Consider the following 16,343-nt stretch of genomic DNA (forward strand, 5'->3'; position numbering starts at 1 on the left):
GTAAAAACTTTTGTTGGCCGAGATGTTAAAAAACAAACAAAAACCCACCCCCAACGCCTCGCCCACCAATGTAAGCTTCGCTGATGTGGACAGTGCTGTTGCGGGGGGGAGATGCTCTCCCACTGAGGCCATGGCTACACTGGCACTTTACAGCTCTGCAACTTTCGTGCTCAGGGGTGTGAAAAAAACACCCCCATGAGTGCTGCAAGATACAGCACTGTAAAGCCTCAGTGTAATCAGTGCCACAGCGCTGGAAGCACGGCTCCAGCGCTGCAAGCTACACCTGTAAGGGATGTGGTTTACGTGCAGTGCTGGGAGAGCTCTCTCCCAGCGCTGGCGCTCCGACTACACGGCAGCGCTTTGAAATGTCAAGTGTAGCCATACCCTGACATGGGTACTGTCACTTGTTGGGAGTAGTTTAATTATGCTGATTAGGAGAGCTTTCTCCTGTCAACATAGAGTGGCTGTATGGGAGACCTTACAGTGGTGCAGCAGTACGAGTGTACCACTGTAAACTATGTAGTTCATACATAGTCTAAGACTTTTGAAAGACAAAATATACTCCCACAAGCTTCAGTCAATACTGCTGGTGTTTAAGCAGGTAACACTCTTCAGTCTGTCAGTACTGAACCAGTGGCCTAGCATGACATGAAAGTATGCTACTGTTTTTTTGAATAAGATGTAAAACTGAGATCCTGATAAATTGGCATCTACTAAAGATCCCTTGCATTTTTCATAAGTGGAGTCTTAATCCTGGGCAGTTTGATAACATTCTGCCTAGGTAAATTCACCTTGCAGTTGTAGTTGACCTGTCCTAAATTTTTGTGTAGTTTTGTTTTCTACTGTTAAATAGCTGCTAGAGAAGTGGGTGCATTTCAGTGATGGATAAAGCTTAAATCATTTGGAGAGCCTCTGGAATGAAAGATTCTGTAAGTGTATATTTAATTTTTTATTTTAAAGAATTCGGGTATGGTAGACTTCTGAGTTAAGGCTCAAATATTTGGGCTCCAAATGCAGGCTTAAATAGAACTAATTTTTTAATTGGAACACCGGAAATTTCCAAAGTGAAAAGAGGCCAAGAAACCTATCTTGATTTTTGTCTCTGAAAATGCAAACAGTACGTATTAATTTAGGAGCTAAACTCAGACACTCTTTTTAATAAAGCAAAGGGGCAGGGGGGGGCAACCACTGAGACTTATATTTGTTGCCTTTTGGAGGTTTTGCCAAGTAATGTGAAATCAGGATTTAAAAAATCAACTGTCCCTAGGAAAGTGAGAATTATTCCCTGGCAAATGGGAGAAACTACACAATTAACCTCTGCAGGATATAAGCTTACATTTATAGTTGAGGAAAACCTTAGAAGAACAATTTATACATTTTAATGAAGGAATGTCTTCCTAAGTTGCCGGCAGATAGTTCTAGTGATGGCTGCTGTTTTAGGTGTACCAAGTATTGGGTTTCACTATTGCTATTCAGAATCTTCTGGCTTTTACAAAAGTGTAAAGAATTTGTAAGTTTCAAACTGCTGTTACTGATATGTAAAGCGGAGACAGGCAATACATTTCATCACTGGGGGAGGGAGTATAGTAGAATCTTTTCTTCAGTCTCTTCTCAGAAAAGACCGGAAGCTGTCTTCTTTCATGCAGCTCAAGAAGAGTCCTCTTCAAACTTGCTATCTAGTAGTTGGGGTTGTATAATGGCTGAAGACTCCAAGTGGGAGTAAACAACAGAAATTGCAGCATTCTCCCACTTCCTGGAGCTAGTGGCAAGGAAGCTGGGCTGTTCATCAGGTAGGTTGCCCCAGGACTTTGCTTGTGTACTGCCTCCTTTCTTGTCTTTGTATTTACCTGCAGGTAGTGGATTAGGTATCTGGTGATTTTATTTTGTATTCACATGAAGCAGTTCATTTGAGATGTTCTGCTAGAATTCTAAAAGCAGCAAATCTTTACACATCTGAAATGTTCCGTAAAGTGTTCTTACAGACTCTTTGGTCATTTACTTTAAAGTAGACTATTCTAATGTTTGGGTGTTTTTGGTCATTACAGAGTTCTTAAATTTTTATTATCCAAATGAATTGTCTTGGGCAAGCTTTGAAAATGACTGCAGTGATGATCCTGTACAGAGAACCTCAGTGGCAGGCTGATGCTTTGGTCAACTGGAATGATTCTTTTGTAGTACGCTGAGGGATGAAAACATTACAGCTTTAGTCTCTCACTCTGTTCAGCTTTTCCATCTGGAGCAATGGAGCTGCTAGTAATCGGTACACTGTTAGATGAATTCTTTTTTTCTCACCATCTGGAGTAGTAACAATTGCAACTAAAGTCAGTTTTTAGCCCTAGAATGAACAGCATCAGAAATGGGCTAAATTTTAGTGGTTTGCAGCTTCCAGTACATAAATTATGTAGTTATATGATTACTACACTTGCAGTCATTGTCTAACAGTACATTTTATCATTTAGTTTAGTCTAGTTTGGGGTGTTAGTGTGGATTATACATCTGTTGAATCTTGCAGACTACTTCCCTCCCATTTATACTGGCAAACATCTTTGGCATCTACAGCAATTGTTTAGGTTGAAAAGATTATGTTCACTAAAATTCTTATTTAGCTGTCTTGTTGTAATTCTCCAGTTGAAAACAAGAAATACCAAGATGATGTGACAGGCAGCTCTGTGTTTTGAGACCACTAGTGGTCCACAGACCATAGTTTAAGTGCATTTGGTCAAACTTTTCCAATTCGTTGCATAACTTTTTTGTGTTTTGAATTGATGTCACTCTTAAAATGATTACAAATTCACAATCCCTCCTTTCTTCTAAAACCCATCCACCCAGTATTTTGATAAAACTGGAAGTCTTCAGATATTCAGGGGATAGCTTCAAAAATCATAATTTAGACTTAATTCTGAGTTCTTTCCAGGGAAATGTAGAAACTTTCTAATGCTGCTAATCCAATTGACATGTAACAAAGCATTGTTTTACTAGTAGATCCTGACAAAACAGATATGCTAATGGAAACAGTTTTTTTAAAGCAGTATTAAAAGTAAAAACTAAATGTTCAGAAGGTTGTGATTTTTGGTTCTAGCTTTAGTGTCTAAAATGTGTTGTACATAGTGAAGAATAGGAGTTGTTGAAAACACAACCGCTTCAAACAGATTGTTTCTTAGCTAACCTCAGGTAGGGTGGTTCTTATAAACTGGTATGGGGAAAAGAAGATGAAAGATAAAGAAATAGGTGGTTTCAATTTGGGAACTACTGGTTCCCAAAACATGAGGGATAGGGTCAGAATAACAGACTTCTTTAAAGAGATCTTCCATCTTCAGTGATCTAAAATGAGAATTCAGCGACGGCAAGTATAAAAATGACCATTCTTAAAATTATAGAAAAGAAGAAAATTAGGACTACTTATATGTCAAAAGCAAAATAATGTTCAAGAGTAAGCGGGCTAAACTCTCTAAGGTAGCTTCTCCTAGAGCTAAATATTTGCAGAAGGAATTTGAAGGTCTGCCAGTATGTCAGTCATGCCTATGTTTGGAACATTTGGTCTATTTTAGTGGATAAAGCCTTAAGAGAGGCTACAGAGTACAGGAATATTTTAAAGAAAGATATTGCCCCTCTGCTGAGCTGTAGTAGATGTGTATGGTGGTTTCCAGTAGGAAAAGAAATACACAACATGGAGTCTGAGTATATTGTCAGTGAAGTTTGTATTTTTTATTTTTACAGTCTTGGAACAGCAGTGGTCACAAGCAGCATGCATGCAATTGCTCCCTTTCAGGGGCATCAACTCAAACACTATTGCCTGGCTTCCAGCGAGCTTCTCTTCCTCAAGAGTTCACTCTAATTAGAGAGTTTAAGGTGGAAGATACTGACTGCTTGCCACAGCTCTTCCTAGAAATTTGCAAGAAACAGTCACATTTTCTGAAGACTAAAACTTGCTTGCACTGCTAAGAATTTGTAAGGTACTAATACCATACGGTGACACCTGCTATAATGGATGAATTAATCAAACTGCTATTCTGAGGGGAAAATATTTTTCTACTCATCTTGGGTAGATATGGAAATATTTTAAAACAACCTAGGGTGAAATTTGGTACAAACTGTGTCTTATTTTGGAAAAATCACCTTTCCTTTTTGAAGGGACTCCGTAATTTTGTAATTCAGTTGATGTAATAAAAGGAGTTGAAAGCATTTGCAAGTACTGTTTGCTCCCAAATCCCCACATCTGTTTTTTGTTCTAATCACGTCCCACACAACTTGAAGAAACTGAATTTGACAGTGCTTGTGGTATGCAGCAACTGAACCCATGAGAAACTTATCTTCATTTAGAGTAATGTGAGATGTCACTTGTAAAAATTGTAAAAGACATTTTTTTAAAGTTGATTCTTTTTGGTTAATTTTAGGAGTAAGAGTCTAAGCTAGCTTTTGCAGCTTCAGCTTAATGCTGGCAGTTGCCTGATCTTCTGCCAGAAGGTTCTGGTGTAGGAGAAGAGGTGAGAAGAAGGAATAAAATGCAAATGTCTGTTGGATAAACTATCTGAAATACAATTGATATTTACAGACTTGCTGCTGTTTCTAATGTTGACAAACATATACTTTGCCTTACTCTCCTTATAGTCTTCCCTATTTCTGTACTGAGCTCTCGTAATATCTTGATGCCTTTCTGTTCTTTGTTGGCCTGCTTTTGTGACAACATTTTCACTCTTTACTTTCTTCTCTGTTAAAAAAAAATAAAAATAAATAATTCTAGAATCTTAATCTTTAAATTATTCTTCTGGCTCCTTCAGAGAGAGGTGTTCTTGTAACATCCACTTGTCTGCATGCGTACAAGTGTGGAAGACGCAACACGAGAACAGGAATCTAAGACTTGCATGAAATATTTGGATGGGTTTGATTTTTTTTAAAACCTGTGGCATATTGCTTCAGTGAGCAGTTTTGTACTAACTCAGTTTGTCCACTTCTAGTAAAGTGAGAGAAACTTCTGTCCCAACTTAGTTTCCTTTATTAACGCAGTCACTAAAGTGGGGGGGGGGGTGAGAGGGGGCAGCAGAACCAAAAGCCTCCCAAGCCTCCAGTTATGTGCTTCCACAACACATACAACTGTTGAACAGTGAAAGACCTGAAACATTCATTGCTGCCAATAAGTTAAAATTAACAAGAAGTCATTTGTATAGTTTCTTGATTTTCTATAAACTTTCAGATTTGATGCTATTAAATAGAAGAAATGTAGTAGTACTGATAATGGCAAAGAGCTCTTGAGACTATGCAAACAAATAAGGTAAACAGTGCTCTCATAACAGTGAATGGAATAGCACTGTTCATGTAATGAAAAGGAATGGTGTGACATTAAATGAGAACTACTTGATTATGTGCAGTGCATGTTTGACTTGAGTGACATGTGGGAATGAAGCTATGTAGAAGTTTTTATGTTGTAAAATTGTACCATGCTATTGTAAAGGTTTTTAACTGCAGAAAAAAATTAATACGAGAGGCATGCAAGTGTCTGGCTTGAGAAGTAACTGAGTTTTCCCAGTTAGTTTTGTTTTTCTATATAGCAGCTTGATTGATCGTGCTAAGGCACTCGTTGGTTGTTTCAGTCTGGAGCGCTGATTGTCTCCACACTAGCCACTCTTTATCTGTTTAAAGCAAAGGTCCCTAAACTGTGGGGCATGCCCACTAGGGAAGCACGAAGGAACGTGCTGGGGGTTTGTGTGTGGTTGCGACCTGGGGTCAGGGTCAGCCCCCCGGAGGGATGGGGAGGGAGCATCTTCTGGCTCAGGTCCCGGCTGCCAGCCCCCTTGCCCCTGTCTGTGTCGTCCCCTCCCCCGCTCGGAGCCCAGCTCCCGGGGGGTGAAGGAGAGAGGTAAAAGTTAGGGGGCCACTGGTTTAAAGTTGCCTATATGTCCCTATGATTAAGACAGAGCTGCTAAAGTTGACCAGTCCCTCAATTGGTGAACCTCTTTGGTTTGCCAACTGAGTCTTCTCTGTTCCTTGTGCTAACCCTCAGTCAGCAACGTAAACCCATGTTACCTATGAAATGCCCCCTGCTTCTGGTCTTCATTTTCCCCACTGCACCTCCACCCCAATATAATGTGGTCTTCAGGAGCCAAAAAATCCCTACCACATTATAGGTGAAACCCCATTATATTGGGGTAGCGGTGGCAGGGCATCAGTGGTGATTTAAAGAGTCCAGAGCTCTGGCTGCGGGGAGCCTTGGCCCTTAAATCACCGCCAGAGCCCTGGGGTAGTGGCTGCAGGGCTCTGACAGTGATTTAAAGGGCTCGGGGCTCCCTGCAGCAGCCAGAGCCCTGGGCTCTTTAAAACACAGCTCGAGTCCTGCTGCTGGAGCTCCGGGATTACTGCACTATATGTGAACCCAAGTTATATTGGGGCGCGTTATATAGGGGTAGAGGTGTAGATGATCCATCTGTGACTCACCAGAGGAGGCTTCATTCTGACTCCTCTCCATAACCTTCCAGTGTCCTGCTACTTCTGGCTGTCTGTTCTAGCTTTGCTGTGCCTTAGTTGGTGACTAGCTGATTTCCTGGTTGAGTCTCTTGCTTTGACAAACGGCAGCTGATTTATCAGTATTGGTGAGCAATACCCATGGATGATTGCTGTCTGGCATTGCAGCAAGAGGAGCAGCACGAGTCCCTGTGCTCTCACAGCTTCTTGGCTTCCAGCTCTTCTTCCAAATCTAACTGGGCATAGAGGACACTTGAGTTGACAGTGCATCAGATGTGCCAGTTTGAGACTCAGTCAGCTGGACTCAGGGCATACTGTAGATATTTCAGTAGAAAGCTGCAGTTATTGTTATCTTGTGCAGTGCTTTTTAATCAGTTAGCTTAATTTTCTTACGTGGGCAGAGCCTTACATTTTCCTTTTTTAAGGCCAAATTATCCTACTTTCTTAAAAGCTTCACAATTTCTGCTGGCTGCAGCTGACTCCCACTGGTGAGAGTAGCTCTGGTTTCCTTTCTGTCAGTGCTAAACCTTTGCTACCCTGTTCAGAAGTTCTTATTGACTTAGACTTCAACACTGAATACTGAAAGGACTATTTCCCCTTTACAGAAGTTTTGGATAAGCATAATTTGATAAGACAGGATAACTGTTTTCCCTTTTTTGCCATTTCTACTAAGCTTGTTCAGGGTGAATTGGCCAATTTTTGTAGTGCTCATAAAAACAGGATTGATAGTGCTGCCTAAAAAAGCAGATGATAAGACCTTCCACCCAGTTTATAACACTGGTATTAAATGACACACTCTAGTACCCCATCTCTAATACACTCTAACAGAAATTGCCAGTGAGAGTATGTGCAGGATTTACGTGGTCATTGCTTCTGGGATGTTCAGGAGTATAGGATGATAGGAGAGGAAGAAACAGTGTATACACCCTATTAACAGGAGTATACTTTTTAGTTTTTAATGTTTAGGTAATTATGACAAGCTTTAGAATAAACTCTTTATCCGTAGTATTCAGGGGTGTTGATGTGTCCAATCTTAATTCTCAATGAAGATGAGATACCAGCAAGTGTGGGAGGACTTCAAGGGTCCACCAAAATCTTTTAACACTGTAAAAATTGTACTCTCTTTAATATACGATAGGTTAAATCAATAAACCACATTTGAAACAAGTAGTTTGTTAACCTAACATAGCGTGGTGGCAGAAGTCTGTAGTGCTGACATGGTCTAAGTCACTTCTAACCTAAAACTAGAAATTCTACTAATTAACACTCTTCACAGCATCTTGGGCCTGTGGCCAGCTGAGTAAAAACATGGAGGCAAATAAACTGAATATAGGGTAGGGTTCTGAGGAGGAGCTGTTTAAACATCTTTAGTGGGGAAAAATAGATATAGCAAGTGCAGTTTCTTAAGGTACCAGACTATGAGGGTTTTTTTTCAAAACAATCTTTGTACAAAGAAAAGCCTGCCTTCCATTTATCTGGATTTCTTACCAGTGTGGCACGTTACATTCTATAAAATGTTCCCAAATGTGCATAAGGTTGCCTAATGCTTTCTATTTTCAAATCCTGCTTTCAGCTGCTTGTAACTATGCCAAAAGTCAACTGTTTGGGCTGAATTTTCCATCATAGGTGTCTGGCTCAGGCTGAACTTTTTGGGAAAGTTTCAGTTAAAATGGTACAGTACAGCCATTCCTTAGATGAAAGCCAAGGAAATTTTTTTTGCCCACATTAGTGACCGAATAACACCTTTTTTAAAAAAAAAGGTTCGTCCACGTTTTGGCAAGGGCATTGGAGGTCACCCAGATGCTATGGATTTCCTTTGCTAATCCCGTGAAGGCCTACTTGCCAAGTTGCAAGCCTCTGAAAAATCTGAAGTTCACTATGCTCAGTGTGAGGTGTGTTAGAGACTAGAAGCTAAATTCCCAAAAGATTCTCAGCACTGAGCATGCTACCTCTCCAAACAGCTGCTGTATGTCAGTCAGACTGTGCATTTACTAACACCCACAGAGTGACTGAGTATGCTCTGTCTTGGGCTGCAGGGGCTGAGCAGGACTTTATCTGCAATTGCTCCTTCAAGGAGCTGGGAGGTATGGGGACCATTGGGATCCAGGAAGTGGGTGGGCACAAGTCCGCTCACTGCTAAAGGACCTCACCCCAGCCTAAGGGAAGTATCCACAGGACCTGGAAACCAAGTGATTGCAGGGGACAACTAATGAGATAACAGGGACAGGAGTGAGGTCAACAGGTCAAATGAAGGGAACCTGATGGGACACCAAGCTGAGAACCCCAGACAGCACCCGCTGCTCCTCAGAGACGCCAAGGGAGCCAGTGGATGCCACTCAGAGGAACTATGCCTGGATTTGTGAGTAGACGGAGGATAGGAAATAGACCTCACAGTCACCAGGCAGCAGAATTGAGAGCAGAGAGACTTTCTCCTTTGCTCCTGCTGCTGGTGCAATGTGGAAAGAGGAAGCAGCTGACCATGAATGAATTGGGTGTGAGAAGGGAGGTGAGGGGCTGAGACGCAACTGGCAGTGGGTGGATAGGAGCAGAGAGGTACAGACAGGCTTGCGCGATGGTTCAAAAGAGTTTATGACCAGTAAAGAACACTCCCCTCCAGAAAGTGCAGTTGAATTCAGGTTCATCATGTCAGCAGGTGTCTGGGAAAGCCACTAGCAAAGTGTCTCTCATTCCCCTCTAGTCACTGGCTCACTTGGAGGGTGCTACCAGTTACTCATTTAGTTCAAGTAGTTCCAGACCTGCTGCTTAATTCATGTGGGAGTCTGTGTGATTTTGCATGATGTATGTTTTTTCCCTACTTACTTTTTAAAAAATGAAGAATTATAAAAACTACATTTAAAAAAAAATTACAGTTGCCAAGCCCTCAAAGGTTAGGAAATACCAGAATTGTGGTTGCTCATGCAGCTTCAGTTTGGCCCCCATGTGAATGTGTATTATAGTAGTCTTTAATTATATTATATACTGTTTTTTCCCTCATACAGGGCTTGGCATGGCTAGTGCACTGAACATGGTTTAATTTAGGCTTGTGTAGTGAATAAAGGTGTCTGTAGGACCCCTACCTCATTTGTTGCAGAGGTGTGCTGTGGACAGGGCAAGGAATGAGAGGAAGAGAGAGGAGGCTTTTGTGGTCAGGTACTTAAATGCCACCTGGAGAAATGGATTCTATTTGTGCCTCTGCTATGTGATGCTAGTTAGGTCGCTTGCCAGAATTTTCCTTGTGGCCACTAATTGTGTTCTTCATTTTCTGGACACCTAATTCAAGACACCTGGGTCCAGATTTACAGAAGTGCTGAGTGCTTAAACTGCTGGTGGAGTTAATGGAGCTATACACTGAACATAAGAAATATAATAAAATGCTAAGTATTCTGCAAAAATCAGGCCATAGGTATCTTAAATTGGAACTTCAAAACAATGGGCACTTTTGATGATTTTTGGCCTTAATTGCTATGCCTCCGTTCTCCCTTGTAAAATTGGGTGTACAGTTTCATCTTCAGGGATTTTGTGAAGATATTGTTTGCATAGCACTTGAATACTAGTCAGAAAAGATCATGGGGTATTCATAATTGTTTGTATTCCGTGTGGGTTTGGATGGTGTTCTGGCTAAAAAGCCTAGGTGTCACATTGAATGAGAAACAAATTTCAAGAGCCTATCTATTCTGCTCACTGAAAGAGTGATGGTCATGTTGGAAAAAACTGTGATCGGTGGACTAGACTGCATTGTAATCTAGACTCCAGGAAGCCAAATTATGGTTGTACGCATTTAGTGTAGTCTGTACTATGAAGGAATAAACAGTTGTTTTTTTAATCAATTATAAGGCAGTGCTGTAAACTATTAAAATGAATTGTTGATCAAATGTTAAGTAACTTTAGATTTTCCTCCCCTTGCTTTGTGTTCTGCTGCGTGCTGCTGGACCTGTCGTGGCAATGCTGGAATTCATCACTTTTTACTGTTAATCTTGGATGTACTCTCTCAATATCTGGAACACTGGAATGATGGAAATATGTTGTTTACAAAGTAGCTGTGAGTATCATTACTTTTACAATACACTTACTCTAAACAACCACACTGTTTTTAGTCTAACTGTTGAACTAAAACTTTACATTTATACAGTTGGATGAAGATCAAGCTAAGGATAAAAAGTTAAGCTAGTGTAGGTATTTAAACTTGATGTTCTGACCTGGTATAATGATTCACATGTGAGAAGTAAATCAATGAAATAGTAGCAAAAACAGATTTAGAAAAACATTTGAGTGAACTTAAAGCTAAAAATATAGTAAATGGCTGGAAATAGAAATTCATAAAAAGCGGAATGGATTAATCGTGATTTAAATCAGCAAGCCGGAAACTATGATTTAAACTTGATTTTTATCATTTTACGTTTGGTTATTTCCTGAAGAGAAGTTCATTCTCATTAAGGCGTGGGAACAATATTATGTTGATTATAATTAACATTGGTACTAAGTTTTTGGTACTACTTTTTGTTAACCAGAAGTAGAGCTGCATCTGTACACTTATTTAAGCAATTATATAGTGAAGTCAAAGTTTCTCCAAGCAATGGCTCATCAAGCTGATGCAGTGTACAGGCACGTCAGTTTCATAGCCAGTGGTACGCAAGATAGTGATGTGCTAACATTATGCCTCACTGCCTTTGACTGTCCTAACCCGATGGGTCAGGTACCTGTTTTACAACTGGGTGAACTGAGGTGACCTAGTGTGAGAATTAGCAAGATGCGAACCCATGAAGTTGAGGATTGGTAGTTGAGCACCTTAAACATTCAGTCATTGCTCCTCAGTATAGTTTAACATGTGTTTATTCAGATAATTATTTGTTTTTATTATGCTAGAAAATGTGAATGAAGCATTCTTTAGTAATTTTTTACTCAGCATTTGTCAGGCTGCATTTAGATTGAAATTGGGAATTCAATAAAAATGCACAAAACCAGCATTTTAAAGTTTTGGTTTTTTTTTGGTTTTTTTTTTTTTTTTTTTTTTGTTAAATAAAACTACCTTAATATACTGGATACATAAGGAATTTAGGAAAAAATACCAAGATATGTTTTGCATTTAAAACTCACTAACTGTACAGTATATTTCTGGTCACTATGTGACTAAGACCTTTTCAAAGATGTTTAGGTGTCCTATTTAGGTGCCTAATCTGCTTGGGCACTTTTGGAAATCCCGTTAGATCTATCTATACCTTTTTTGCGAATCTGGTCCCGTGTCACTTAGGTTTTTAGGACTGGTAGATCTCATCCTCTCACCTATGTTTTTAATTTCATAGCTGCAAGAGGAAAACTTCTCAACTTGACACTAGTTGAGGTGAAGGAAATATTCTTTGCATCTCAAACTAAATTGAAACCTAAAATAATGAATGCAAAGCTTTACTATACAGCTAACTGAAGTATTGACATTTGGAAAAATAAAATACCAAAAATCACTCCATTTTAAAGGCTGAAAATAATATTTAATACAGCCAGTCATGCTGTGCTATACCTAGAAAGCTTGAGAGAACCTCAAAAGTTAGATATTCCCTTCCCTCCATTTTTGTATAATGAAAAAAGCAGCACTGTTTAATCATTAAAAGAGGTCTCATTGATGCAGCATACCTTTAAATGATTGTAATAGATTATGGATAGGTTTATATTTTAAAAATAATGTATGTAGTTTAAATAACGCTTTAGACCACCTGATTAAAAAACAACACTGCATCTAATCAAAGCAAAGCTTGTAGAGTAACTGACTTCTTAAAGTAACTTATCCCTCCAGAGATTCGGCTGTGTGTGAGGTAAGTTTTGTTGTTTGTTGTGTTACAGTAAAGATATCACAGCAATGCTTTTACTGAGTACAGACAGTACTAATGAAAAGACCAATTGTGGAAATATACTATTGCAAAGCTTTTAACTTATGTTCTCTTTAAAATATATATATGAAAAAGCATTTTCCTAAAATGAAAACTGATGGTTATAGTACGCAGTAATTACTACTGCCGTTAACCCACTTCATTTAAAAAAACCAAACCACATGCATAATATTATTTTACCAAAACGTCTGCTGCGCATGCACTGAGGCTAAAGATTTTTAGCCTAGGGTCTTAGTGCAAAAGCATGGCAACTCTGGCAACATAGAACTGCTCTGAACTATATTAAGTTGCAACTGTTGGTAAAAATATTGTGCACAGTGTACTTGCAAGATAATGTAGATTAGGGGCTCAATCCTGTTCTTTTATGCAATTTAATTGTGGATTTATAGCTCAAAAGGGGAAAGGGAAACTGAAAAAATAACCCTCGCAGCATGACCTGAAATCAACAGATTTGGGCTCCATTGAAGTAAATGAGGAAGTGGGTTCTAGAATTGAGGACCTGTCACTGAAAAATCCATCATGGACTGTCTTCCCATTAAATTCAGAAGCTCTTTGCTGCACATATTCGCTTTACTAGTTGTTTTGTTCTCAAGTATTGAAGACAGTATTACTCTGCTAACCAACTGGTGATTGGAAAAGTAATAGTCAGTAAATAAACCAATATAGGTTTGTTTTATAATTTTTCTGGGGACACAAGGTTCCTCCACTCTCTATGGGAAATTACTGTTCCACCTAGGGTTTCTTCTTAGGGCTGTCAAAGACTTTTTCACTGTGTGGTATGTGAAGCTTTATTTGTCCTGGTCCTAGGGTAGTGGGGTTGGGATCAAGCACTTCGCCTTTACAGTGTAGCATAGGGGTGAACGCAGCAGCTTACCATCAAAGTGTAACACCCCCCACCCCCAGCACAGTGTGATGGAACAGGCCCTTCCCCCCCCCCCCCCCGTGAGAGAAACCATTTAAAAATTTGCCATAAAGGATGAAAACTAAACTTTCTGTCCTTAAAAACAAGCCCACCCCTCACACATCGGAAATGAACAATCCTAAGATTCCTTTAAAGCAACAGCAGGCGATACAAGCCCTGTGGGTATTACTGTTCTCCATCAGTGGTTCTCAACCTATTTATCCTTGTGGGCCTCATATGCAGCTCTGTGTTACAAGGACCTCATCCACACCATATATATACTACCTGTATGGCCCTGGGGATGTCACATGAGCCACAGCTATGTACTGAATGGGCTGCAAGTGGCCAGTGGGTTGAAAACCACTGATCTGGTTTGAAGAGGGGTAGGATTAAGCACCTGCCAAAAGCCTTTTATTAATAGGTGGCAAAATAGGCACTGACAACACCCACATCCCTCCCAACTCTCCCTACAAAAGGCATCCTTCTGAACTACTGATGAGGAAATGGAGACTTATGTCACATCTACAGTAGGTTTGTTTTTTTTTTGTACCGGTACAATCACACTGAACTAGCTGCACTAGCGATGATCCCATGTAGAATGGTGCACTGATGGACTTGGCTCAGTTTCAGATTGGGCTAATTACGCCAATGCAAAGGCATAGCTATACTAGGAGTGCTTTACTGATATAGGATACAGATAAGTATATCAGCAAAGTGCTGGGGATGTGGATGCAGATATACTGATAAAAAGTGCAGTTTTGCCAGTATCATTACCCCCGCCCCCAGCAAAATGTTTGTACCATTAAAGTGCATCTTTTCTGGTATAACTGCATCCACAGTAGGGACTTTTGTGGCAGTTATTTCAGTCAGGGATCACGCCTCTTCACACTCGATCAACATAGTGTGAGGGCAGAAGTCTGTAGTGCTGACATGGCCTAAGTCAGTTTTTACATTGTTGCAGTGCCATATATACTGAGAGTTTGCACCAGTACTACCACCGTGGTATAGCTTTACTTAGGCAAAATACCATTGTAGACAATGGCTGGCTAGCCCCACTCCAGTCTTCTGCTTGGTGCTGCAATTTAAATTTTCTACAATTTAATGAATAAACTCTTGACTTAATCAGTGTGGCATAACAGTTGTACAGATGTTAAAAGCTATGAAGATTAGTCTGAAGTGTATTAGAAAATTACAAGCATTGTCTTTTGACTATTTAAATGTCTTGTGTTTGCATTAGCAACAGAAGAACCTTGAAGGATATGTGGGGTTTGCAAATCTCCCAAATCAAGTTTACAGAAAGTCTGTGAAGAGAGGGTTTGAATTCACGGCTCATGGTAGTGGGTGAGTTGTTTTCTTTATGCATCTATTGGTGATTCACCTTCCCCAAAAGAATTTGGAGTAACTGAAGTTTCAGCTATTCACATGTTTACCTCATTTGTGTAAGCTGATTAGAATGTATATTATACTTAGCATTTTTGTTTTTAAAATGTTAAATTCTAAAGTGTTGTATTTTAGGGCATACAGTCCAGTTGAATATTCGCTTTTTGTCTTCTGTTACGTAGGCAGATGAATAGGGACAGAAAATGGGGAAGATAAAGAGCCTTCAGCAGAGAGAGGGTGTTGTGCTAGCCTGTGCAGAAACATTAATGTAGATCTACTGAAAAGTGACTGCAAAAATGATGTAGTGGAAGTCGTTGAGGTCTAGAGGTCAGCATCGTGTGTTCAGTCTACAAATAAAAATGTTTTTTAGTTGTCAATGAAACAGTTTCAGCTGGGGATCTGAAAGTCTAGCTGGATCCCTTCTTGCACATCAGTAATCAGGACCCTGTGTATCCTGTGTCTGTGGCACCAAAATTTTGCTACAGAATCCAAGCCTTCATGTAAAGAAACATTTATAGTTTGCATAATGACAGACAAAAACAAATACTGTATAAGCAGATAGTGTTTTTTCCAGTGACTTCAGATATCTTCAGACAACCACAGATACATGTAACTAATCCTGCTCATTACAGTGGGATGTTAAAATTAATGGTTGTTCTTCGGCATATGAATTAACTTTGTTGGTCACTTTAGATGAATGTTTCTGCTAATGAGTTTATCCCATAATGCTAAATTACTATCCATGCTGTTTTGGGTGTCAAACTTTCATTTCCCCCTGATTACATGTGTGATGTAGCTGTGTGATCAAAGTGAAATATCTGCAGTGCCTTGGAAACGAAATATGAGGCAAGTGTAAAGCTGTTTTTTTTTGTTTGTTTGTTTTTAAATTAAAAAAAATAAAACAGGAGTGCTGTACTGATTCTATTTTAATGTTTATATAAAAATACAGCTTGTGAATTTAAATGAAGCTGTCTCACAACAGGTTGTTTGCTACAGAAAACATTGACCATACCCCATTGCTTTGGTTATTTGATGGAAGATAGTGTTAGTTTTCTGCTGTTGAGATTTGAACCAATTGCTGTTTAAACTGTTGGATGTGTACTGATTTAACAGGCAGGTACATTTAAAAAAAAACAAAAAGTATGCTTTAGTGATAGGTAGCTGTTCAGTCCTGCCCTCATTCCTTGAACCTGAAATTCTGAAGTGGATCAAAAACTACTTAGCTTGCTTGGATTTGCTCATGTTTTTGTAACTTTGTGATGAACAATGTAAAAATATGAAATTTAAAAATAGGCCCATCCTGTAATAGCCAACTGTCCTTGTTCATCAATACGTCCATCTAATCTGTAGTTTGATTAACCAATAAGTGTCTCAGTATTATGTAATGCCAGTTGAACTGATAGCTTGTGTAATCATTGTGTCCGTATAAGAGAATGTGCACAAGTGTAACTCAACCAATGAGTACTATAAATCTAGGTCAAATTGGGTCTAACTCATTACAAATCACTATTCAGGGAAATGAAGAATGTGAGTTGGAATAAAACAATCTGAGTTTGGGGCTTATTTAAAAGTTTCCATTATAAACATGCATTCAGCTGCATAACTTGTCATGAAGCACAAAACCCCATTTGGTCTTAGCTCTTTACCAACCAAAAATGTATTCATTTTTCAACATGTAAAGTTAGGAATCATGCTGTCCTTAAACAAGGATGAGTTCAGAAAATAAT

The 16,343-nt window shown here is 39.4% G+C and overlaps 1 protein-coding gene across 6 annotated transcripts in view; it reads left to right on the plus strand.

Moving 5' to 3' along the window:
• Positions 1–16,343, plus strand: part of SEPTIN7 (septin 7) — a 128,971-nt gene that overhangs the window by 12,537 nt on the left and 100,091 nt on the right. For 2 of the 6 annotated variants that reach the window (XM_030551354.1, XM_030551350.1), the window contains exons 2-3: positions 10,491–10,495; positions 14,474–14,577. The exons of 1 other annotated variant lie outside the window; for it this stretch is intronic. In XM_030551354.1, the coding sequence (XP_030407214.1) occupies positions 14,568–14,577 (10 nt within the window). In that variant the 5' untranslated portion in view covers positions 10,491–10,495; positions 14,474–14,567. The remainder of the gene's footprint in view (positions 1–10,490; positions 10,496–14,473; positions 14,578–16,343) is intronic. 3 more of the 6 variants (XM_030551351.1, XM_030551352.1, XM_030551355.1) reach the window with 2 other exon arrangements.

Source organism: Gopherus evgoodei, chromosome 2 (genome assembly GCF_007399415.2).
Source record: "Gopherus evgoodei ecotype Sinaloan lineage chromosome 2, rGopEvg1_v1.p, whole genome shotgun sequence".
NCBI lineage: Eukaryota > Metazoa > Chordata > Testudines > Testudinidae > Gopherus > Gopherus evgoodei.